The 25,649-nt window shown below is 46.0% G+C and overlaps 2 protein-coding genes across 2 annotated transcripts; one reads left to right on the top strand and one right to left on the bottom strand.

The window, feature by feature from the left end:
* The first annotated feature begins 1,993 nt into the window (after positions 1-1,993).
* LOC125535031 lies at positions 1,994-5,851 on the top strand. The gene is made up of 3 exons (XM_048698094.1): positions 1,994-2,279; positions 4,890-4,940; positions 5,441-5,851. Exons 1-3 carry the CDS (start codon positions 2,048-2,050, stop codon positions 5,473-5,475), a joined length of 318 nt encoding a protein of 105 aa, XP_048554051.1. The 5' UTR covers positions 1,994-2,047; the 3' UTR covers positions 5,476-5,851.
* LOC125535030 lies at positions 2,290-4,882 on the bottom strand. Its single transcript, XM_048698093.1, has one exon. The coding sequence runs from the start codon at positions 4,462-4,464 to the stop codon at positions 2,989-2,991; it is 1,476 nt and encodes a 491-aa protein (XP_048554050.1). The 5' UTR covers positions 4,465-4,882; the 3' UTR covers positions 2,290-2,988.
* Positions 5,852-25,649: the final 19,798 nt, after the last annotated feature.

Below are 25,649 nucleotides of genomic sequence, written 5' to 3'. Positions count from 1 at the left end.
CGTTGCATCTTGAAGAATAAAGGACAAATCTGCATACTTTGCATGGCAGCAAGCTGGCCCATCTGCAAGTGATCTTAATGGGTTCAAGTGGGCTCTGACAATTGAGATTCTAGATCGGTTTTGGGCTGAAAATTGAGATTCTAGATCGGTTTTGGGCTGAAAATTTCGCTGCTGGTAGATAGGTAGGGTTTTAGTCCTCATAGGAGTGGCGTTTGGACGGATGACGACGCTCCTTCTTCGAGTCAGTATTTTGGACTTCGATCCTTCTCAAGTTTGTCCGTTGGGACGAATTAGACAAAGCTCCGGCACAAATTCCTGCCAACTCCTTGGGACAGCGAGGTTAAAGTTTCTCGTCGTGTGTACGCAACAACGACATTTGGTGGCAGGTTCTTCAGATTGATTCAAGGATTCCACGGCGACGACTGCGACTCCGGGGCACTGGTCCTTAGGGACACATGTACGAAGACTTCCTAGCTTTCATCGACAAGGTCAGACCCACTTCGGTATGGGGACGGTGACGGCGGCTCGTTCCCATGGCGGCAATGGTCTGTGGACCTCGATGTAATTTTTATTATGTTTGAGGTACTTTGTACTTCCGGTGAATCTTTATAATAGATCTGATTCTTTTCGTAGAAAAAAAAACTACTCACTCCGTCCCGAATTACTTTTCTTAAATTTGTCTAATTACAAATTTATATAGACACATTTAGTGTTAGATATATCCATATCTATACAAAACTAAGATAAGTATTTTGGGAGGAAGGTAATACGTGTATATATATACCTCATGTACTTCCTCTGTCCGAAAATACTTGTCAAAGAAATGGATATATCTAGACGTATTTTAGTTATATATACATCCATTTTTATTCATTTATGCGACAAGTATTTCCGGATGGGGGATGACAAGATATTAGATGCTCCCTCCGTAACTTGATACTCTCTCCATCCGGAATTACTTGTCGCATAAATGGATGAAAATGAATGTATCTAGAATTAAAATACGTCTAGATACATTTGTATATACTATCTAGAATTAAAATACGTCTAGATACATTTGTATATATATTTGTATATACTATTTGTATATATATACATTTGTATATATATACCTCATGTAAAAAATACTATTTGTATACCTGAACATGATGATATTTTTTTTACTTTTATTGGATGACAAGACATGGCAAACAAGGAGTTATAACTAGATGGTGGCCGGAAGATGTACAACCAAATGTGATGATTTCATCATTAACATGCCTTCTTATATACGGGTCTGACAAATCCTCCAAGAATTGTCTATGTGTCTTTCTAAAGAAAAAAGAAGAATTATTTATGTCTTATTTTGCGGGTGTCTTAGTTTTCGTGATCTCACTTGTGTTTATCATGTTCATAGATTAAGAAAACTAGAGATTAAGAAAACTAGAAAAACTCCTCGTCGCAGGGTGCAGTTACGGCCCCCCCCCCCCCCCCTCCCAAACCCCCCTCCCAAAGAGTTGGGGCTAACCCTATGTAGACTAATCCAATATCATACTAGAGAAAATTCAAAAAAAATATCATACTAGAGGGGAGGTCTCCGATCCGTTAGTGGTATGGTGGCCTCACCACGGGATCGCCACAAGCGTATCAAACCCTAGATGGGTATTGGAAATTATCTTGGTGTTTAAAATCCCGGTGTTATTTAATTCTCTTAACATTTGTGTAACCGCGCTCTAAACCAAAACGCCTTCAAAATTGAGCTACGATGCTTTAGGTCAATAGATATTAATCCGAAAAAAAGGTGAATAGATATTTGCTAGTATTTGATTAAAAATCCCAAAAAAACACCTTCAAATTTGTGACCTCTAACGCTCAAAAAAGAAAAAGGAAATGTGGCCACGGAAATTGAAGGGAAGGCCCATCTTGCCGCTGACGCGTGGGACCCATCTACACAGTGCAAATCTTGCGGGGGCAAAACCGTTTTTTTTCACGTAAGAAAATAGACTTTTATGTTTGCCGTGGGGCCCAGTCGTCAGCGCCCAGTCCATCCCCAATCCCCTTCTTCCCCATGCGGCGCCATGGCGGCAGGACTGCAGGGTCGCCGCGTGCGCCGGCGACGCCAAGCACGCAGCGTCGCCGTCGTGCCTTCGCGCGGTTCCACGGTGGTCGCCGACGCGAAGTCGGCGGAGGGCGGGAGGGGAGGCGCCTAGCCCGGTCGAGTACGAGCTGGAGCCTCGCCGCCGGCAACCTCGCAGACGGAGCGCGCCGCCTCGGAGCTCCGACAGTTCTTCGAAATGCCGGTAATTTCAGTCTCAAACCTGTTTCATTTTCCCGAATCTCGCCAAATCTACTGGTTTTTAAGGACTCCTGCACCTAAGCAGACTCCTTGATTTAATCGTGTCTTGTAATTGCAACTGCACATGCATAGAGTTCGGTTTCTTGGTAGTATCAAAATGCTGGTCAGAACCTCCTTCTTGTTGGTTCAGTTTCAATCCACCTTACCGAGACGAGCTGGTGATAGTGGGGAGGTATCTGATCTGCCACCTTAGATGATGTCGTTACCTGAATTCGCTGTCCAAGAAGAGCAGGAGGGGTCGTTGGGTCTGATGAATTTGGCCTTGTTTGTTTGGGCTTCGGCTTCGGCTTCGGCTTCGGCTTCGACAGAATCAGCTGTGGATCTGATAAATTTGGCACTGAAGTACACCGGGACGTGATTCAGCCCAACACACTGAAAATAGCCCGAATCAGCTTTCGGCTGATTTTTCAAAGCGGTTCTACAATGGCTGTTTGTTTCAGCTTCTGCTTTTTCAAAGCTGAATCTGTTCCCTAACAAAGCTGAAACAAACAGGGCCTAGTAATAGTTCGTCAGTATACGTGAACACATTCCTTTGCCGCATATAAAAGATTACAACAAGAGTTACGCATTACACTAGTCTGAAGCAAAAGTAGAATCACATTACACCAGTCTGAAGCAAAATTAGAATCACATTACACTAGTCTGAAGCAACATTAAAATGGCACGCCTCGGCGCTTCCTCCTCCCCGGCAAGGCACTGCTACTACCTTCCTGTGTATCCTGGGCACGACTTGTGACATAATGAACAAATGATTTATGTGGGGGTATCCTTGATTCCCATGCGACCAGAGTGAAGTCGCCATCCGGTCTGATGCTAGGGTCTGCTACAAGCGCCCCTAACGACACACTTGGCGATTCCTCCTTGGGTTTATACGGTATCATGCTAAGTGGATGCGAGGCGAGGTCCGTTATGTCCACTGGCTGGCCTTGTTCTATAAGCAGGGTTGGGTGCACGCCATATATGGACAGGTTTCTTTTGACCAGTCTGATCCCCTTGTTCAGTATGCAACACCAGAACTGAACATCGAGATTCCTTCTCAGCACATCCGCAAACACATTTACTTCCACAAGTGAACCTTGCACACTGTGCAGCACCTTGGTGATTTCATCTGCTATTTGTACTAGCCGTGGATGTTCTACTGGGTCTGCGCTTCCAAATGCCAGTGTCTTGAAAAGATACCTCAACTCATCGTAAGATAGAGCGTTAAGGAAAATTGGCTTCACTGATCCAAAACGGGCTACTGTTTTAAATTTACTTATGATGATGATCTTGCTTCCTCTGCCCATCCTTCTGAAAAAGGACTGAAAGCTTTTCCAGTCATCGTCGCATACATCAGAAGCAAATTCAATAACTACCAGTGTTGTCCTCCCAAACATGGTCCTTCCATCGTCAAGCATCCTCAAATGGCTGTCTCCATTCAAGTGCAAAATTGAGGAAAAGCATGAGCGAACCCTTTCGTCGCCACACACATGGGCAACCAAAGTTTTCTTCCCAACTGCAACACCACCTATCACCGGAAAAACTGCCAGTGCATGATCACCAGGAGGGTCGTTTTGCTCCAACAGGAAGCTCAAGAGCTTTTGTTTTTCAGCATGTCGGCTGAACATGAAGTTGTCGGTGTAAAGATAAACATCATATGGCCTTCGAGACATGCGCTCACATCCACCCAGAAGCACAACAAATTCAGCCATGTTAGCAACAGCAATTTCTAAGTTTTCCAAGGCACCATGTGACCCCGGGCGCATGGCCTTGTCGTCTTTCACCATTGCTGTTCTAGAACGCTTGAGGGGAATGGCAAAATACAAACTGCTGCTAGATGGCTCGTCGCTGCTAACCTCGTCGAAGCCTGCGGCGTCTTGGAGGGCTCGGTACCTTGAGGCATCGAGCAGGCTGTGACCTCGGTACATGGCCTCCGAGAGCATCTTGAGCTGCATCATCATCCCGGAGTTGGTTATGTATCGAGCATCCGCCTCCTCGACAATGGTTACAGCTCTCAACAGGACATGCTGCAACCTCTCCACCACCGTCTCCTCTGACTGTGCATGGCTGGAGGAGTGGTACTTGTTCATCAGGAAGGTGACAAATCGACTCACAAGTTCACCTGCAACTGCAGATATGGCAACCTCCATGGCCGGGGTTGATGAGGCACGCTTCTGGTTGGTCTGTGGACAAATTTGACTAGGCTGGCCTCTGGCAAATCTTGAAGAGACTCCTGGCAAAATGAAGCTGCTCCAGGCGTGAGGAGTGGGTGGATGGGTGGGTGAGAGACACGTATAATTTTGTTTAAATGCCCAAGCACTGACAAGGACAGGCCAACTGTCCAAGCAGGATGATAAAATAGAAAAAACTGATCGACTAGTATTTGTAAATATTCACGGTAGGTCCATACTGGCAATATGCACCCTTGTTCTTCCCATTGCAAAAAGTATATTTAATCATCTTTGCATTTGACTTTCTTTTGTGCTCCTTTTACATCTTACATATGCCATATCCCATATAATGTGCAATCTGCTCCAGCAAAGTTTGACCGTGAAAGTTGTTTGGACTTTTCCAGATGAACTTCAGTGGAGAAGCAGAGCGCAACTTGATCATTGTCGAGGAAATGGTATGCACCCTTGTTTATCTTGATCAGTGGTGATGAGAGTCGCAGCTCCATGCTCCAGTAATCTTTCAAGGGTACATGTAGGCCTGTTTTGGCTTCCGGCTTTTGATGTTAGGCTTAGGTGAGTGGTTTGGGTAGTGGCCCAGCTAGCACCCCTTCATCATATTGGATAGGAGTAGCGGCATATGTTGCCAAGATGGTGGATTCAGGCACATTGTTGTAATACTTTGTAAGGTCCTCGAGAATAATCAATAAAGTGGCCGTATGCATCTCCCAGATGCAGAAGCCGGGGGTCATCCTCCTTTTCTAAAAAAAAATGTAGGCCTGTTTGTTTGTACATTTGCTCCTTTGTTAACTTCATAACCCGATCAGTCTCTGTCCGACATATATTTTGTGCTAGTTCAGTTTTAAATCTTAGACTTTTGCACTTTATGCATTCTTCTGAGCCGATTTCGATCTCCACAATGGTAAAGATGAAATTGTTCTGTGCCTGTAATCCGCAGGATTAGAGCAATCACAGAAGCCTGGGACACTCTGAAAACGGACCAAAAGCGCGTCATCATTGTAGCCGAAAACCAAAAAGAGGACCGCCCAGCCCAAAGTAAGCTCTTTGCCAATGAGGCCCAAAAAAGTGGGCTTTTGTCATTGCTTTCAGATAGAGTGGTAAACCTGGACGTTCGATGACTTGATGTTGAATATAGTCCCGTCTTTCCAGTTCGTACTCGCACGTCGTCTCACTGGATGCACAAACACATGAACAGAACACGCCACTAACCCGTGGCTTGTTTTATTACCGTGGATATTGTGTGGACCGTGCGACGCGCTGAAGGATTTACATTTCATAACCTTATATAGCATGAGTACAATATACCCTAGAGTGGACATTGTGATGATTCCATATTCGGCTCAAACTATTCGACGCGCATTAGTCCAGAAGGTTAGTGGCTCTAGCTACTATACATATGCAGGAAGAGAAATCTTGCAAGCTAGTAGTGCATGGGAATCAGAGGTGTCATAATCATACTACTGGTGAAATGGGGGATATATATATATATATATATGGTCTAGAGCCTTATACAGAAGCAATAGCATAAGTAGATATCATGATTCTCTTGACTTCTCTTGTTGATGACAAGACATGGCAAACAGGGAAATCGTCCAACTGTTATGCCTCGGTTTTCATTATAAATTGTTCATAGACTATTAATAATCGAACTAGTTAATGAATCAGTCTGCAGGCCGGCTTGGATTATTGTTACTAACCACACGAGTAGGGGGAGGGGGCGTAACTGAAATCAGATAGTATTACCTCATTCCCGATTCGCGCCTTCTGCTTTGCAGTTTTTACCATTGCATTTTTTTTCATTATATTTTTCAGGAAGAAAACATAATACTACATCTGATTTACACCACAGAATCCTTTCGTGGTGACTACATCTGATTTATACCACAGAATCCTTTCGTGGTGACTTCGGTGCGAGACTTCTAGAAACCTGTATGTAATTTGTTAGTCAAAACAGTTGGTAGTACGCATTCTACGGTGGTAAACAAAAGAGAGCAGAGGATGTGGTAACCCAACTGTTTTGTAACCCTTTCCCTTGTTTTCTCATGACTCCAAATGGGAGCACAACCCAAGGAGCTGCTAATATGGGTGACATGTAGCATAGCTAGAATGAAATGCGTTGAACTTGAGCAGAGCTGTTCTGTGTTCAAATGGAGAAATGCTGGGTGACAGTGGTGCACGATACACACCTTGTCAGCTCTGCCTAACCATGCCTTGGATTCTTGCATGAATATTGTGTGCTCTGGCCCCATGCTACGTCATGTCATATTGTCATGGAAAATCCACCAAAATTACTACTCCCTCCATATTAAAATATAAGACGTTTTAACAAAGTCGTTAGAGCCTGATCGACGATGAAACGTCTTTTGTCAGGTTTTCACATGACGAGCATGATCCCAGCAGAAATTGTATGATTTCCCCTCCTAGGAAGCGCATGGCACCAATGAGATCGCAATAACAAGAAACTAAACCATAATCTCTGAATTGTCAACGAAACCACCACCCTTTTTCCAAGGGTTGAAGCTCTGGAGGCTATATGATCTGCCCTTGTCCATGTTAGACAGGGAGACTTTGATGTCACTGTGCATATGTCAAGAAGTCCTCTGAAATTCCACCTGAGAGGTACCCCTGCTTGCTACCAACTCACAGCTACACATGCATGCATGCTGATGCACATATGGTCAGTACATTCTCCTAGTCATGAGTCATGCACATAATATTTCTAGTGGCATGTACTATGCAGGTTGGCATTCACGCATGCAACTTTGGTTTGGCCTATCCTTTTCCCACAAAGGTCAAAGTTGGTGCTACATTTACATGTGAAATTTTTTTTTGACGGAGCTACGGCGGGCTTACGCCGGCCTGAACCATTTCATTATAAGATAGAGTACATTTACAAAGGTGAGAGTTGGGGGCGAGGATGAGATTACAAGAATAGTTGGGTTACAATCTCATAGATAAGTGGAACAACATAGTACATCAATCACGTTACATGTGAAAAATGATATCTCTGGGGTGTAGTCATCAGTGCAAACATGATCAGAGGCAGCTAGCTTCCCCCATCGCACCTCAGTTTTACGAGACGATCTGAAATGGTCCCATATATATATGTTGCTCGCAGCAAAAGGGAGCGGCTCACTTAACAAAGGTCCAGTTTTTTCTCCCAAAATCGGAAAATTATCTTAATGAGGTATATATATAATAAATTTAAATTAACTAATAAAATTATTAAAGACCGTGTGCCATACAAATTATTGCAGACATAAAATATCAAAATAGTAATATATACTCCTAAAAATGTTCAAGTTTTTAAAAAAGTGTCCATGTATTTTAAAAAATATGTCATCTATTCTTGAAGTGTTCATGTATTTCAAAAGAGTTTGTATAGTTTAAAAATGTCCGTGCATTTTGTTTCTTATTAGTGTTCATATAATTAGAAAAGGTATCCGACACATTTAAAAGATATGCGACAATAAAAAAAGTGTTTGATGAATTTTTGTAATGTCCTTTTGATTAGAAGTGTTTGATACATTTTTAAAAAATGTTCACGTAATGTAACAAAGTTTTTGATGAATTTTATAAATGTTCATGTAATTAAAAATGTCCAATATGTTTTTTAATGTTCACGTAATATAATTAAATATTTGATGCATTTAAAAAAATCTTCATGTAATTGAAAAGTGTTTTATTTATTTTTAAATGTCCACGTAATATAAGAAAGTGTTCGACGCATTTTCAAAAGAATGTTCATGTAAGTAGAAAAGGTGTTCGACACATTTTCTTCAAATTGGTCGTGTAATTGAAAAAGTTATCAAGGGAAATAAAGGTGCATCTCCATCCCAGTTGGTACGAATTTGCTGCCTAAATAAGAACTTGTACGCATAGCCATGTTCGGTAATTATTAAAAAATTAAGTTAAATGGTGCAACAAGTTTTTTTTTTAATCTCTGCTGCTACTTTTTTTTAGCAAAGCTGATTCAATCTCGGTCTGTTGCTTCTTGAAAAATAAAAGACAAATCTAAGCCAGCTGGCCCATCAACAAGTGGTCTTAATGGGTTCGAGTGGGCTGGGAAAATTGAGATTCTAGATTGGATTTGGGCTGAAAAACTCCCACCCAGCTGAGCTAGCCCCATTCATGTCCCTTGCGGATCCTCGAAACTGCCTTCTTTTTTGAATTCTTTGTTGAAAAGGTCTTCTCTTGTTCGACATTTGAAGTATCATCGCAGTTCAACTCAACTTTAGTCGGTTCCCTCAAAAGAAAAAGAAACAGCTCGACTTTAGTCAGCTCTAGGGAGTAGGGAGTACTGAATGTTGCCTTGAATATACACGACTCCCTCCGTTTCATAATGTAGTGCGTGTAAAAAATTTGAAAAGTCGAACTTTATAAATTTTGATTAAGTTTACAGAGAAAACTATTTATATCTAAAATGTCAATATATAAATATGAAACTATATCTTATGATTAATTTAATGATACATGTTTGGCATTCTAGACGTAAATGTTTTTCTCCATAAACTTGGTCAAAGTTTGTGAAATTTGACTTTTCAAAAAATCTATATGCACAACATTATGGAAAAGAGGGCACATTGATCCATGCAGCGCAGCTCAGATAGGTTACATGGAATGTTGTGACTACAATGAAATATGCACCAATTAATGGTTTGCCCTAGCTTCTTCCTGTGAGATACTTCTGCATATTTTAGACAATGGCATGCCCCCAATAACTGACCACGTGGCATTGTTGACCTACACATATATAGTCAAGAAGATAAAGCTGTGCCCAGTAGCCACATGGGCAGATGGGCTGGACAAGGATGCATGGAAAGCCACCTATAAACTGGCTTGACCCATTTAATTCATTTCGTTTCATGGATCGCGCAAGCCACCAATCTGAACAGATGTGGCAAGAAATCGACATAATGACGCGGGGAACATGCATATACGAACAAACCATGGGGATCCATGGGAATTTATGAAGAAAGTGACCATATAGTTGACAAAATTCAGGTTACTTCTGCGTCTATCTATGTATATAACTTTAATGGCGACACCATCATTTTCATGGATTAGGCTGGTCGTAATGGTAGTATCATAGCTAGTATCATGCATACCAACTAGGCAATTTTGATGAGGTGTCATAGCATTAAATGAAGAAAGAGATGATGGAGTATCATATTATGATACCGTATCATGATAAATGCTATGCTACTTTGTATCATGCATGGCAATAAATGAAGTACTACATGATGCTAATATATGATACTATGCATTAGAGAGGTAGTATCATACACTAGTATCATATGCATGATACTATTATATGATACTCCCCATTACAACCAGCCTTATTCCACAAGCTGTGCAGGTACGCACGTATGTACCAGTTGAAGTATAATGAATGTGACGCTTCAAAGTATGGATCGAATATCTGAAAATGCAAGATACCTAGCTACTTGGGTCTTTGTAGTTCTTGGAAAACGACCAAATGAGGATGTACCACAATTGTTGTAGTATACAAATGCCAGGACATATATATACTTGTCCAAGATACCACAAGTGGCCATCAAAGATATTTATGGGTTGATATATACTGACGGGTATATAATGAAATGTCACAAAAATGAGATAGCTACCTCTAGCCAATCAGAAAGAGGATACTGATTCTTACACACACGGGGACAAACAAGAGCTAGAACCATATCCGGTCGCAATGGATAGTGTATATCTCCTCCATTCAATTCAACCATGTAAATACGTATGGTGACCACACCATACGGTATCTACAACTTGGGGTAGATGTGTACGCATGCTAAAAAGACGGAGTTGAGGTGTAGATTTGACATGGCACGTTGTGAGCACATGCATTTTGAGTGCGTGCATGCATGGTGCAATTGGCCTAACTTGCACGGATCCAATTCCAGTGATGTGTCGACAAGATTAGGCATGGGAAACCCGGGCATTTGCGTGCATGTTACCCACAGGTTGTGTGCACATGGCCTGATTGCCATTTGAAACTTTGTATCATCCATCGCACTCACATGCATGCACCCGTCGAGGTTCAGATGAACATGCACATCTGGTCATCCACGCATTAGTTTTCTTGCACCGTGAAAGTGATGGCCGCCCGTCACATTGTGAACCATGCATGCAGTCTCCCGTGCCATAATCCCTCTGTTTTCTTTTGTTACGTAGGGTGGTTTCATGAAGAAAATGGGGACATGGATGGCATGCACGGCAAGGTAAATTCTACTATAATAGAGTGACTTTCACTGTGGCCACCGCACGAATCATTTCCTGGCCATGATGGCGTCCCGTTTGCTGTGGTCCGTTGGTCGATCCTTTGATATGCATATATATGTACCCCGTCTACCGTTCATTATGTTGCTGGTGCATCATTTCGCCTGAAAGGTGAACTTTTTGCTATCCCTTCGTCTTCCTGTGGCATCTAATCATGGTGTCTCTCGTCTACAGGAAACAAGATCAACTTTATCGGCTGCGTGCATTTGGTAGCTAGTCCAGGTGAAAATGGAACGAGTGCTGCTACACACACGACAGATAATGGACGATTTCCGCACGATGAAGTACATCAAGCTGTCTATGCGTTGAGCAAAAGTGAATAGCACCGTTGAGTGCTCCATCGTGCAGAGTTCGTCCGGCTACTGTCGTCCACACAGGCACACAGTAGTTTCGAAACAGGACGGAAGTGAACGATATGCATGGATGCTACCATGTATTTTCTGTATTCTTTTGTGGGAATCCAAAATTAGATTTCATATACTGGAAACACTCATTCTTGAAGAGAATAATGTAAGAAACAAATATTGGGTGAATACAGACCGGACAAGGATACGTAAACAGACAGTTGCTCGAACACAAAAAGAAACACCTTAAACCCCACCCAAAAATATTAAAACCCAATGGACTAGTTCATGTTGCAAATGTGTTCGAAACTAGAAGTACCGAAGGTTTTCAATGACTGTTATACCTGACCACCATGGTTGCTAGTCTCGTGTTGCCGAGGTACACATAGAACTATTGACCACACTGGAAATTAGAAGAAGCTTGATGGCGGAGTTCGGGCGAAGCCTACATCTCCAAGAGCCCCTGCTCGAGCGCTCCACCCTATTGTATTAAATCAACATGATATATATACAGGGTGATGAAACTCACAGATGCTCGCCCCGTCTCAAACTACCACAGTGGCTAGTCTGACGACCCTCTCGCAATCCCGTTATGTGCTTTTTTGGGTCTATTTTGGGTGTCAACGATGTTGTTATGTACTATGCACGGGTTACACACATGTGTTAAACCTCAACACCTAACCCTCTTTCAGTTCAACACAAATTGGACAATAGCCCCATGATATTTAACATAAATACCAACATCCGATCGACAAAACTGAGATCATAGATGACATGTTGTGGGTGGTATAGTACAAAGAGCCATTAGTGATAACGCTTACTCCAGACCTCTCTCAATAAGAATAATCCACTATTGCATATAGTTTATTTGGCATATGTGAGGAACGGGGGTGTTAAATAAAAATACACCCTATGGTAGATGGCAAGGAAAACCGTCTAGAATATGGAGTTTCCCAACCATCACTGATGCGGAATTATGTGGTAGTGTAGTGGCAGCAAGAGAAATGACACACCATGACAAAGTTTTGTGTGTAAGAAGACGGTCACTCAATCCACACAAAAATTGAAGTTGCCTGGAAAATAGCAAGAGCGGAATAGAAATTATGTCATCTTCAAAGGGTTCGTTCTTGGCACTCGTTGACTGTGTGGATGGTCCTGTGTTGCATCGTGGGTCCGGTAGGCACGTCGGTGTGGTGCGTTAGGTTGCTCGCAAAGTCTTAATATTGTGATCCCTTGACGACACCTCACAACTACTTGTGTCTGTCATGGTGACGGTTCTTTTACTCTGCTAGTTAGGTCATGTCATACGCTGGGCCTTATGTTTTTCTCATCTCCTTGCAACCTTGATACATGTACGGTTTATGGCCCGGTTTCTCTTATAAACTGGATCACCTTGTTCAGGTTTTCGATCCGATTTTTCTTATAAACTAGATCACAATCTTTTGGCATAATGATCACTTTCAGTAATATATTCAGGTGGAGGGGCTTCTCCCCCGCTAATTCTCAAAAAAGAAAAACATCTTCGAAAGGAGATGATGAAATGCGCAGATTAATCAACACTATATTACTATATATCTCCTGGCTACCACATTGGGAAGCACCCACCACCTATAGCCTGTTGAAAACCGAAAAAGGTTCAAAGGTGACATGACCTGCATGCAATTATTGGAAGATAAAGAAAAATAACACATGCACACATAACCAACAAACACCAACCAAACGATTTGTGACTAACTAGACTGTACTATATACATATCGTCGGCGGAAGATGGCGATGAGAAAAGGTCGTGCATAACCAATCACGAGCTCACGACCATGCATGCATCCATGCAAACAGTACGTACCAAAAACGACGTCGTACGATCGGTTGGCGGTTGCATGCATGCACAACGGTGTCTGGAAAGTCGAAAACGACGAGTTGGTATAGAAAATATAAGTTGAGGTCTCTCTTTCCATGTCCCCCAGCTGTTCATACACTGATCGAGCCTACACAGCGCAACTACCACTTTCTAAAAAGATAATGAGTCAGGCCTGTCGCAGAGTACCTACAGCTGCATGCACAACCGCCGGCTGGTACGTAGGTACGTACGTAGTTCTAGGCTTCCAAACGTACGTAGTACATGTGGATGCTGGATTGCATGCCTATGCAATCTAGCTAGCTTGGTGTTCTGTACACATGTAGATATAGCTAATGAGAACGAGCACCCGGTGAGTTAATTAATACGAGTATAGTACAACTGCCAATTGTATCTTTTTCCCTGCTTTCTCGTGTGATTGTGACGTGAATTGCATGCAATTGAACACAGTCTTGTTGGTCAATTCGGACGGTTGATACTGCATATAGTCAAAAGAAGATCACATGGCTGATAATAATAAACAAACAAAAGGTTCGTTGAAACGGGCCATTTATATAGTCTTTTTGCTGCTGGAACTGCAGAAAAAAAATTAGATTGTGGTAGCAAGGACTGACGGCGACGAGGTAAAGGTGAAAGAAAAGGTAAACTGAGTTGATGCATGGTAGTCAAATTTCCGGATGGTGAGGCAGTGAGGCACATGGAGGGTGACTCCTCGCCTACTCCTAGCATGCATAACTGCCAATCTATCAGTTGCACTTTATCTGCCTAACCGCTCAGTTGGTCCTTAATCCGAGATACTGGTGAAAAAGTTTTATGTCTGGTGGTTGGTTGTTACATACATGGAATATGAGTGGTGAATAAAATGTTATCTGTAAAAAAAGGACCCTTTGTTACTCAAGTCCATCTTTGCTGCTTCTCCAAGCCACCCAACCATGTAGGAGTAGGTAGTAGTGAGAGACTTTGTTGCTAGCCTTGGACTTCTTGAACAGACAAAACCGCTGATTGTAGTAAGGACTGACGACTATCACCTCACCGACGAGATGAAGCGAAAGGCTAGAAAAGGGAAAGGTTCGTTGGTCAGTTTCTGGACAGTGAGACGCATGCATGCATGGAGAGTGACCACTCGGCAACCACTACAGCTCCCACATGCATGCAGCAACAAGAGAGCTTAGGGCGCTCCAACTTCATAAAAGGCTTGAATTTCGTCTACAGCAACGTGTGGTTTGATCTTGATCCATCGACCAATGCATGCATGCATGTCGATACGTACGTACGTGCTGGTAGCTAGCTGATAAGTACTTAATCCAGTGACCAACTGATGGTCACACCACACGTAGCCACTAATTAAGTTTGGACGATTCTTGTCGTCGGTTACAGGTTCGGGGGCATTATCTTGGTGCTGAACAGATCACAGTTCAGACTGATACACAATTCATTGTCCTGTTAGGTCGTCTCTCAGTCTCAGCTTGGATGCGAGACATGCGACTGAGGAGCGATTTGTACCGAGTGAGCGAGGCCCCGCCATGGGCGGAATGCATGCTTGCATGCAGCTGCGGCGCCATGCATCACGTGGCGTGGGTTGTCAAGCGTCGGACGGCGGAGATCGAGGGAGACGGCCTTGACTTGTCGCCGTCACGTCTTCTTCAATTTCTTCTGGCGCATACTCAAATCTTTGGCTGCATCGAGACTGAAAAAGCAACGAGGCCGAAGCACCTCGATCTCGATGCGGACGAAAAGAGACCGACCACGCTCAAATTTGACCGTCAAAAACCGCGCGCGCGCATGCACGCTCCAAATTTGACAACACTGTGAAATACGGATTGTGTCCACAAAAATATGTTGTTTATTTCTCGGCCTTCTAATAGTTTTCAGGTTTTTGGTAAATACGAGAGAAGTCCATTTCTCTAGTGTGAAGTAAATTTAATGTTTTTTTTTGTTTAAAAGAGAGCTCCCTCGTCGATTTTTTACTAAAGAAACCCAAGTGCGTCAACTACAATTACTAAGGTAAATAGAGTACTAAATACAAAGACCCAACATAATTTTCAGCTCATATGGGATAGCTCTACCAGTTAGCCGTCTACTATGATATTACCATTCACCCCCGAGCCTATAAGGAGATCGAAGACAACAGAAATAATATTCCGGGCGATTATTATCACAATACAGACAAGCCCCACATACCATAAGTTCTAAACAGCCCACTAATGCAAGATGAAAGCAATAGAAAAGTAAAGTAAAGAGCAGTTTCTTAGGGTGTTTGATACCATCTTCCATGGGCATATCTCTCCTCGGTTACTTTTCAAGCAATCGCCACAAAGACATAACCATATCTGGAGTATTTGAGTCCTAACTTGATCCTGCAAATCGAGGAAGTACAATACGCACTCTTATTTTCTTTATCTGTGAAGAACTTATATTCGAAATTATGTGGCTTAATAAATGCGGGTTGTTGAATAATTAAGCATATTTTTATTTAAGTTTAGCCAAAAAATATGTAATATAAACCATGACAATCATGATGATCGAATCTAGTAACATAATGATGTAACTAGTACTGTTATGATGTATTGTGAGCAACCCATCGGTTTCGTCGACGCCTCCCTTCCTGGCCATGTGTGTCTGCTGTCCCGCTCTCTCTACGGGCTCAAGCAGGCACCCCGCGCCGGGTACCAGCAGATCGCCCGGTTTCTTCAGACACTGGGCTTCAGCGTCACTCGCTCGGACGCCTCACTGTTTGTCTATCGCCACGGTGACACGACTGCATATTTGCTCCTTTACGTCGATGACATCATCCTGACGGCCTCCTCCGCAGCTCTTCTTCAGCAGATTACTCTCCGGCTGCGTGATGAGTTTGCCATCAAGAACTTGGGTGCTCTACATTATTTCCTTGGCATTGAGGTCGTTCGGCGCCCGGACGGTTTCTTTCTTCATCAATAGAAATATGCACACGAGCTTCTTGAGCATGCTAGCATGCTCAACTGTCACCCTGTTGCTACTCCTGTTGACACGAAGGCCAAGGTTTCTGCTTTTGAGGGCTCGCCCGCGTCGGATGCTCCTTTCTACCGGTCTATCATTGGTGCTCTTCAGTACTTGACTCTCACTAGACTGGATCTTCAGTATGCTGTTCAGTAGGTGTGTCTCCACATGCACGTCCCTCGTGACTCTCATTGGACTCTCGTGAAGCGGATCCTTCGCTACATCCGCGGCACGATACACTTGGGCTCACACTCACGGCGTCCACTTCTCTGGAGATGATGGCCTACTCCGATGCAGACTGGGCTGGCTGCCCAGATACTCGTCGGTCCACCTCTGGCTACTGCGTCTACCTCGGTCCTTCACTCGTCTCGTGGTCGTCCAAGCGACAACCCACGGTTTCGCGCTCCAGCGCGGAGGCTGAGTACCGAGCCGTGGCCAACGCTGTTGCTGAGTGCACCTGGCTACGACAGTTACTTCAGGAGTTGCATCACGACGTCTCCCAGGCTACGGTTGTCTACTGCGACAACGTTTCTGTGGTGTACCTCTCCGCCAACCCCGTTCATCATCGCGAGCAGGTGGCTCTTGGACGCATTCGGGTTCTCCATGTGCCGACTGCGCAACAGTTCGCCGATGTGATGACGAAGGGACTGCCGACTTCTACCTTTGAGGAGTTTCGTTCCAGTCTTTGCGTCACTGGCGCCGCTTCGACTGGGGGGGGGGGGGTGTTGAGTATATTGTGTACGTGTATATTTGTGTGTAGGGCCCACCTCCTGTTTTCTATGTATAGTTGAGGTTGTGGCCCACCTCTGTACTTATATATACGTGCCTGGTGCACCGATCAATACATCGAGATTGCACAGCCCATATCTTGTCCTTCTACATATATCTTGGATAACCAAGCCACCTAAACACAATAAGAAGTTTTGAATCTGACAATAGATAATTATGGCTTGTTTGTCGGTCATCCAAGCATGCACCTTTAGTAGTTTTGTTGTTGAAACCTAGCTATAAAGAGGAAGAGAAAAAACTCATGCTGGTGATTCGAAAAGGGCCCTTTTAGTCGCCGATCTTTGCTGCCTTTCTAAGTCTCCCAACTCTGTGACTAGCTAGTGAGGCTTTGTTGCTAGCATTGGACTTTGTGAACAGAAGAAACTGCTGATTGCCGTAAGGATCGATGAGACTGAGGCTGGTTGTAATGGGAAGTATCATATACTAGTATCATGCATATAATACTGGTGTATGATACTACCTCCTTATTGCATAGTATCATATATTAGTATCATGTAGTACTCTATTTATTGTCATGCATGACACAAAGTAGCATATCATTTATTATGATACAGTATCATGATATGATACTACACCTTTTTTTTTCTTCATTTAATGCTATGACACATCATCAAAATTGCCTAGTTGGCATGCATGATACTATCTATAATACTACCATTACGACCAGCCTGAGAGATGGCCTGCATGCATGCAGCAGCAACAGCAGCTATAACCACCGTCGGATCGATCGCGAATTTAGCTAGGGCGCTCCAACCTTAATTTAAAAGGGTTCGAGTTTCGTGCACTGTAACGTGTGGCTTGACATCGATGGATGGACTGAGCAATGCATGCATGTCGGTCGGCATACGTACTGGCAGCTAGGTGACAAATAACCAGTGACCAGCTAACGGGCACACCGCACGTACGACCCCACTGTAGTGAGTGCCCGTAAATTAATAAGCTTGGAAGAGTGTGGACGTCGGTTATACGTTTCGGGTGCACCATCTACGTCGTCATCCTGGAGCTGCACGGATTACGCTCATACTATGCATTATATAGGGCTACGTACGTAAGTAGGAGTACATAATTTGGTCGTCTCACAGCTGAGCTGGGATGCGATGCGAGAGATGTGATCGGAGAGCGATTTGGACGGTGAGTGAGTGAGGCCCGGCCGGGGTCCCCCGGAAAGAATGGCCCCATGCAATTGCATGCATCACGTGGCTCGTCAAACGTAATAGCGCTGACCTGGTTTCATCACGCCGCCCTTTTATTTTCCAGACTCCTACGAAGTGTGCCTGCACGAGACACCAGTCGTACTCCACGTTAAAGTGAGAAGCTCAAAGCGTGCGCATCGATCGGGACGAAAAGAGACCGAGCATGTTTGAATTCGACCGTGCAAATCCCGCGCGCGAGGGCATGCACGCCAATCGACATGGGAGAGTGGGCGAGTGGCCTCGCAAAGACCGAAAATTACAAATGGTGCCTTTCTTCAGAAAATCATGTTCTATAACGCAAAAATGTTTGAACTTTTCTGTAGAAACACACATGGATTTATACTACGTACGTATGTGTAACAAATATGTATATTACTTTCACACGTGGCCTACAAAGGAAAGACAAATATGTATTTTCAAATGGGCCGCTTTTTTTTGGGGGGGGGGGGCAATTCTTTTTACAGCTTACAACTTATATTTTTTTTCAAAACAGAATTTCATGCATCCATAGTGAACACATACAATTATTTATAGAATGTTCTAGTTTTTTTTAACTTCAAGGACCCGGTTTCAGAGCAACTCCAACAGAGTCTTTGTATGGGATGGAAAAGAAGAATCAATTGACATAATAACTATTGATATAACATTCCCTAGAAAAATATTGATATAACAATTTGTATTGGAAAAACCATTCTAGAAGAGTGATCATATGCCCCTAGACCTGCATAATTTATGGAGGGTGTTTTAAATTGAGCTTGTGAGTTGGGGGACGTTGAGCGGTCAACCACTCGCACAGAATGAAATTTTCAGCCGATCAATGACAACGTTGTTTCTGCGACCGCTGTTTCCGTCAACGCCAATGTTCCAACCCTCTTTTTCACCAAGAAGCGCGCCCATTATTGACTGTCGTTGCGTTTCAGATCCATTTCCCACCCGCACATGGGAAATCCACCGATGCCTCCAGTCAGAGTGAGTAACCCACATCACCACCCTTAAGAAGGCACCACCATATCCCTCCTATACCCCCCATCTCCGTCGTCGCCAGACTCACCCGCATCTCACTCCTTCGCATGTTGCCACCTCGTCCCTTTCTTCTCCCTTCCCTGTCAATGCCACACTCGCCCCATCATCCTCCTTCGTTGGCCGCACCCCCGCCCCTCTTTTCCCCTACCCTATTGCTACCATACTCACCCCCAGCGCCATGTTTGCGTGGTCGTGCCCTCCCTTCGCCGCCGAGGCCAAAGATGGTTGTACCGAGAGAGGGTACTGGAAGAAGAGATCTTGGGACTATTCCGAGTGGGTCAAGGACGACGCGCCCTAAGGCTGAATCTACCATCGAGCAAGCGCATGATTCATCGACCGCATGGCAATGAAAGTCACGGCAGCCAAACCCTTCCCCGTCTGTAAGGTCACTTCCAAAAGGAGGAAGAGCCCGTTGTTCAATTAGTAGAAAAAAAATCGTAGTTTTAAGTCTGTTCAACTCCTATTTGTTATCTTTCCTGAAATCCATTTTGTAAATCCTAGTACTCCTGGCCGGCGGAGTATAAACAAACTTGCATTGTTGAGGTGGAAACAGAAAATGTTTTCTAGAAAAAAAAATTAATAGCGCGCGTTATGACAATTTTGAGCTTACATTTTGCCTCGTCGGCCTCTGAATGAATGCAGCGAGGTGCAGTACGACGACTGTCCACGTGTCCATACGGGACTCTCGCTAGAGTTGCTCCTGCTGAAATCTGAAGAAGAAGAAGAAGAAGAAAGAATCGTAGGCCACCAAAGCACTTCGGAGCACAGTGAGCTTGCGCAATGTGGCAGCTGCATGTGATGCATGCAGCCCACATGCGAGGCGCCGCCTGGCTGACTGCCATGGTGCGTCAAGACGAACCCAATCTGCACGCAAGTAGGTCAGGCCGTCAGGCACAGTAGTACGAGTCCGCTCGTGTCGTTGCCACAGTGCCATGACCGTTTTCTCGTAGCCCGCGCCGATTTACTGCCCCTGCACCGCACCGCACACACCCACGCCGCCGTCCGGCCGGCCGTTGATCGGTAGGTCGGTCGGTGCGAGCTTAAATAAATTTCTCCTCCTCCCATGTTCCATCAGTCGGCTCATCTCTCTCTCTCTCTCCCGTGGGGTACGACGGATTTTCAACGGGAGGACAGCCACGTACGTGTAGCAGCGAGCCAGCGAGCGAGCGTCAGCAGATGGCCGGAAGCGAGGGTCAACCTTGGGTTCATATGCATGCGCAAGCGAGACACCGGCCCTGGACATATATTCAGATTTGGCACGTAACCATATCTCAGATATGATATCCATATATACCGCTACCACCCGGGCCCCGGCGTCTGTCATGGGGAGTACCATCGTTGACCCTTGTGCTATGCCTAGGCCGGCCGACCGGCCTGAATCCAACGCTTAAGAAAAGTCAGACGTTCCAACAGTAGTGACATATAAAAGTCGGACGTTTGCCTCTTTAAACTGGAAAATTCTAAGCAGATTACCTTTAACCTAGCATGTTTTTCATACTGTAGCAGAAATAATGCGGTAACGAGGTGCACATACTCTATTTGACGCATGTGTACGCACGTGAGGTCGATGGTCCGGTGATGCGCTGATCGCTGATTAGTCCGTACGTACGTCCGTCGCCCACCTCGTACCTTTAGTTTTCCAAATCTTGTTTAACGTTCGCTTTTTGTATTATTAGCAGGCCTAATTTGTCATGACTCAAACCGCTCTCATCCTCATAGGATAAGTGAGAGAGAGACCAGCAGAAGATTAATTAAGTTAAGTCAGATATAAGAAGACAGGGTTGAGCAGAGCAGAGGAGGGCCGTTTGCGTCGGTCGATCACGCGCATGTGCCACAGATTCCTCGGCCCCTGACCAGACCAGACACTCGGTGTCTCACGAGCGATAATACCTGTAGTATTATGGGTAATACTATGTCGACTTTTTTTTAGATGCCACACAAATTTTCCTATCGGTTCAGAGCAGGTGCGGCAGTCACGGGAGGGCCGCATGCGCCGCATCCCGATCTCCACGTCTGTTCAATGCTAGAGAGACGTGGTTGGACGTGACCGGATGACTATGTGGCTGCAACGCGGGCACAACACAATAGGACGCGACACTGGCGATCGTGGTCGGGAACGTCAGCAACTGCGTGTTGCTCACGTCGGGCAGCTACAACTATGAGGCCAACCCATTAATTTGCGTCCGTCATCGGCCTAGCCTTCACCGGCGACATTCAGGCCGCGGACTCCGACTAGAAAAAGTAGTACATGGGAGATGGGGCGTCTGTGTCTTATATGGGCACTTTCGTGTCCTATTGTCTTACTCATGGAGGACAACAAGGGTGTCAATGAGGGGCACCAGCGAAGATTTAGACATGGTTATCCCATTGTCTTATTCATGGAGGACAACAAGGGTGTCAATGACGGACACCAGCGAAGATTTAGACATGGTTAACATTCAGACGCATTTTTAATGAAAATTATCAAAATTGTAATGAATGTGGTCCGGTTTGCATGGAAATCGTTCGGTTTGTTCAATTCCTCATGAAATGTATGTGGACGTTTGAGGTACACGATTGGATGACCGGTCCCTGTGTTACTGTCGACTTTCCACGGATGGATACAGTGTCCGTTTTAGGGGTCCATTTTGAAGATGCCCTTATATTACCACTTTCGGATACTACAATAATATAGTGCATAGGTACGTACGGAGGTTTCAAAAAACCAGAGTAGAAATTCTACCGCTCCATAGTACAAGCAGTTCATATCACAGCCAACACCAAATTATTTACGTGAACCAGCGTGTGATTAGATGGTTGGGAGGACAATGGCATCTCTAACCCGCAAGAACATTGGTGTTCGCATTTTTCCAGGATTTCTTTTAGGTCTTTTGATGTTGTATGTTCATCACAGAGCATCTTTTTCTTTTTTTTATTATATTTTTCTCTATATCTTTCTTCACCCATCACATGCATGTGATCGGACGCATATGAAAAAAATTAAGGGACATGATTGCATGAACGAACAAACAGGGAGTGTCCGACGCGTCCACGTAGGTCTGAGAGGCTAAATTTATCCAGTTCGGCAACACCACACCAGTGCCATGCTAGGCTGTTCATCTCGGTTCGGTTCAAAAAACAATCCTGTTGTGTAGACGCAGTGTCATGTCAAATCATCAGTTAGCTAGCTAGCTAGCCATTCCCACAATTCGCGTGTGAGGGCGACTTGAGGGCGTGATATAATTATTAATACTACACTACGTATTAGTAGAAGCAAATGGGCACGACTCGGGAGCGGCAGTGTCGTCAGTAGCATTGCCTTTTCCGGACGGTTGATGAGGATCTACGTAAGTAAGCTCGCTCGTGAAGCAAGCCGTACGCTGATTAAGCAAGGCGTGCGTGCTTGCGTGCGAGTGTGCAAGCAATGCTTGATCCGGTGGTCGACGTGGACAAGGCACGAGTCGGTACTGTGCCCCGGTGCGCCCGTGAAGGACGATTGAGTGTGAGTTGGCGTGCCCGTGAAGACCGCTAATTCATTCCCGGCGTTAATTCCGGCCGCGCCTCCGGCGTGCAGCGCGGCCCAACTGGCTTCAAGAGTCAGGTGCCTTGCCACGCACTCGATCGTCGTTGGATACCTTGGTCGATCGAGGAAGGATTCAGGGGCAGCTATGGATGCATGCGTGCACGCACGAGAGAGCACAGAGCCGGCTGATTAAGTGAGCTCCACGCCTCCCGTGCCGTTGCGTTAACTACAGTATAGATATAGAGAGAAAGAATCTACTTGATCGCTAATGTGAGTGCTCAAATGAAATGAAAGTAAAACGAGAGAGAGAATACGGTGGCCGTTTAACATTCGGGCAGGCTGCAGCTGCAATCCCTGCCGTATCCTGAGTCACTGACAGGTAGGCCCCATGCCCATATGTCAATGACTCAAAGGTAGACTAGGCCACGGCAGGGGATCCTCGTCCGAGGAGACAGACAGCGCCCATGGGAATGGGGTGGGAACATGCCATCATTGTGTTTCTTGGATGGGCCGGGCCGCCTTCGGCCCCATCATCATGCTCGCTCGGGGCTTCTCTCTAGCCCCCCACTCAACACGCCATGCATGTCATCACGGTGCAAGTTTGCTTGTTATGGATAACAGGATAAGATAACAAGCACTCCTATACTGAGACGAGACGGTAGATACTTTTATCGGTCTACATATATATGCCAAATAGCTAGCTGACCAGTGTAGAGATATATACTTTTATCGGTCTACATAGTGTATGCCAAATTACTAGTATACTTTTATCGGTCTACATATATACTTTTATCGGTCTACATATATAATTAAGCAACCCTCTCTCTCTCTCGGATAGAACTAGGGGAAGGAACACATGGCCAGGCGTAATCATATTTCTGACCAGTGTAGAGCAGTACTAGTAATATGAAGGGGTGGGGGGAGAAGAAATGGCGGGCCCACGGAAGCCGGCGTCACCGACGGGGGCCCCACCTGCCAGTAAGAAAGGTGAAGCGGAGAGAGACACCCCGTCGTGTTGGATGCTTCGCTGGTGGGATCCACCAACGCTACTCTCCGCCGTCTCGCGTCGCACGTAACAGTAGCACCGCAGGCCCGACCGTACAACGTGGAGCCAGGCGCGCCGATTAGGATTAGCCCGGCCCGCTAACCATCCCGGCATGGCCTCTCGCTGGCACGCCGGGCCCGATCCACCGGGCCATTTCCTTCCATCGGCGGTGCACGGGGAGGAGACGAGACGAGACGAGGAGACAGGTGCGGTGCGGCGGGCCAGACGCGGCACGTGTGCGCAGGCCGACACGGCCCGACCCGATCCGACCGGCACCGGCACCGGTCCGGGCACGTGCGTGCGTCGCGCGTCCAGCACAGATTTGCTTCCGTTACGGCGCTGCTCCGTACCGGCACTAGTATCTTCGGCCAGGTACGGCTAGCCGGCCGCCGCCGGCGGCTTTGCTAGCCCGCCGATCTTTGGATGCGTAGGGTTTCTACTAGTACTACTACTACTTTGTTTTCGCCTTTCGTCTCTAGTGTACTACTAGAGTGTTTGTTTAGTCATCGATGAAATGGGTTGGTTCGAGCGCTGTGCGTGCTACTAATGACGGTCTGCTCATGGAGCCCAGCGCCGTCCCTCCCTGGGGCCGGACTCCAATCCTCGCCTAAACTACCCAGCAGGGAATCCAATCAATTCATCCAGCATAGCAGCACTAGCAGATGAAGAACAAAAATGCACTCCCCTTCCTCTTAGCATGCATGGAACCAATTTCTCAGCAAAATGACGCCCTTGTCTTTGCAAAAATAAGATAAAAAATGCTCGTGTAGGAGCAACTTCAATGGGGCGACCCACTTCGTCCGCCGCCGTCCGTACATGTCGGCGCGGACAGAAAAATCGGCCCAACGTGCCGATCCAAACGGACGCGCGTCCGCTTTTCGTCCGCCTGCCGATCGATTCCTGGCCTATTTTTGAAGGCCCCTCTTCATCCTCCTTTACTTATAGAACTGGCGCTAGTTGACGATGTCCTGCGGGAAGCGTTCGCGCAACATCGCCATGGCTTCCTTGTCCATCTCGGCGATGGCGAGGCGACGCTGCCGCCTCCGGTTGCCACGACGATCCTCGTCGGTGAAAAGCCGCGGGAGAGGCGCGAGATCCTGCGCCTGCTGGCTCGTTGACACGTCGTACGCGCGGAGCCGCCTCCTCTGCGGTGTCGAAGGTGCCGATACTGAGGTGTTTCTCGCCAAACCAGATCTTGGAGGAGAAGCCGCCGGAGCGGCGCTCGCGGACTCCGCGAAAATCTGAAGCGCCCAGGTGGGGGGGGGGGGGGGGGGGGGGGGGGGGGGGGGGGGGGGGGCGAGGCGAGTGGGCGGCGGACAGAGTGTGGAAGGAGCGCCTTCTTAACGCGCGCCGGACGTGGCGCTCCAAAACCAGCGCGCGCTAGTCCGGTTTTTCCCCGCCCGCGCATTGGAGCACCCAAACCAGGGTGACGACCGCTGACATGATCTATGGCCCTGAGCCTTTTTTAAAAGTTGCACGTGGACATGAAATGGGTCGGCGCGTTGGGCACACTGTCGACCCAAATACAAAAAACGGCGAATGCCGGGCGGGCGGGCGATCTAAATGAACAAAAAATGGACAAATATGTCGTCCGTTTGGGTCGGCCCGTTGAAGTTGCTCTAAGGCCAGCTCCACCGCGCGACCCCAAACAGACGCCCGTTGGAGGACACGCGCAGACGGTCCGCACGTCCGCATGGTGTCCGTTTCACCCCAAAAACAGCGCAAACTTGGGCCGCGGATAGGTCGAAAGCGGACACAAAACAGACAAAAGTCCGTTTGCTCCCACGCGCTGGACCGCTTCGTTTGTCCGTTTTATCTCAAACGGATAGGGGCGGACAGGATAGGATGGCGCGGTGGAGTTGGCCTAATACTCCAGTAGCTGCTGCCGTACGTGTTTGGGATAGCAAGCTGTGTTGATGCATTTGTAGGCAAGCCATGTGATGCGATGCCCGCAATTCCATTCCCATTCCCATTCCCATTGCAAGAAGCAGAGCAGAGCGCCAGTTGTACTACTTGCTTGCCAGTGACTCTTGTCAACTGCTCAATCAAACCAGTAGCACTAGAGTACACTGCACACTTCCCTCAAAAAAGAAAAGAAAAAAAAGAGTACACTGCACACTGCGCGCG

This window comes from Triticum urartu, chromosome 2 (assembly GCF_003073215.2).
Source record: "Triticum urartu cultivar G1812 chromosome 2, Tu2.1, whole genome shotgun sequence".
Taxonomy (NCBI): Eukaryota; Viridiplantae; Streptophyta; class Magnoliopsida; order Poales; family Poaceae; genus Triticum; species Triticum urartu.
Note: the sequence above shows the minus strand (reverse complement) of the source record. Positions and strands in the feature narration are given on the sequence as shown.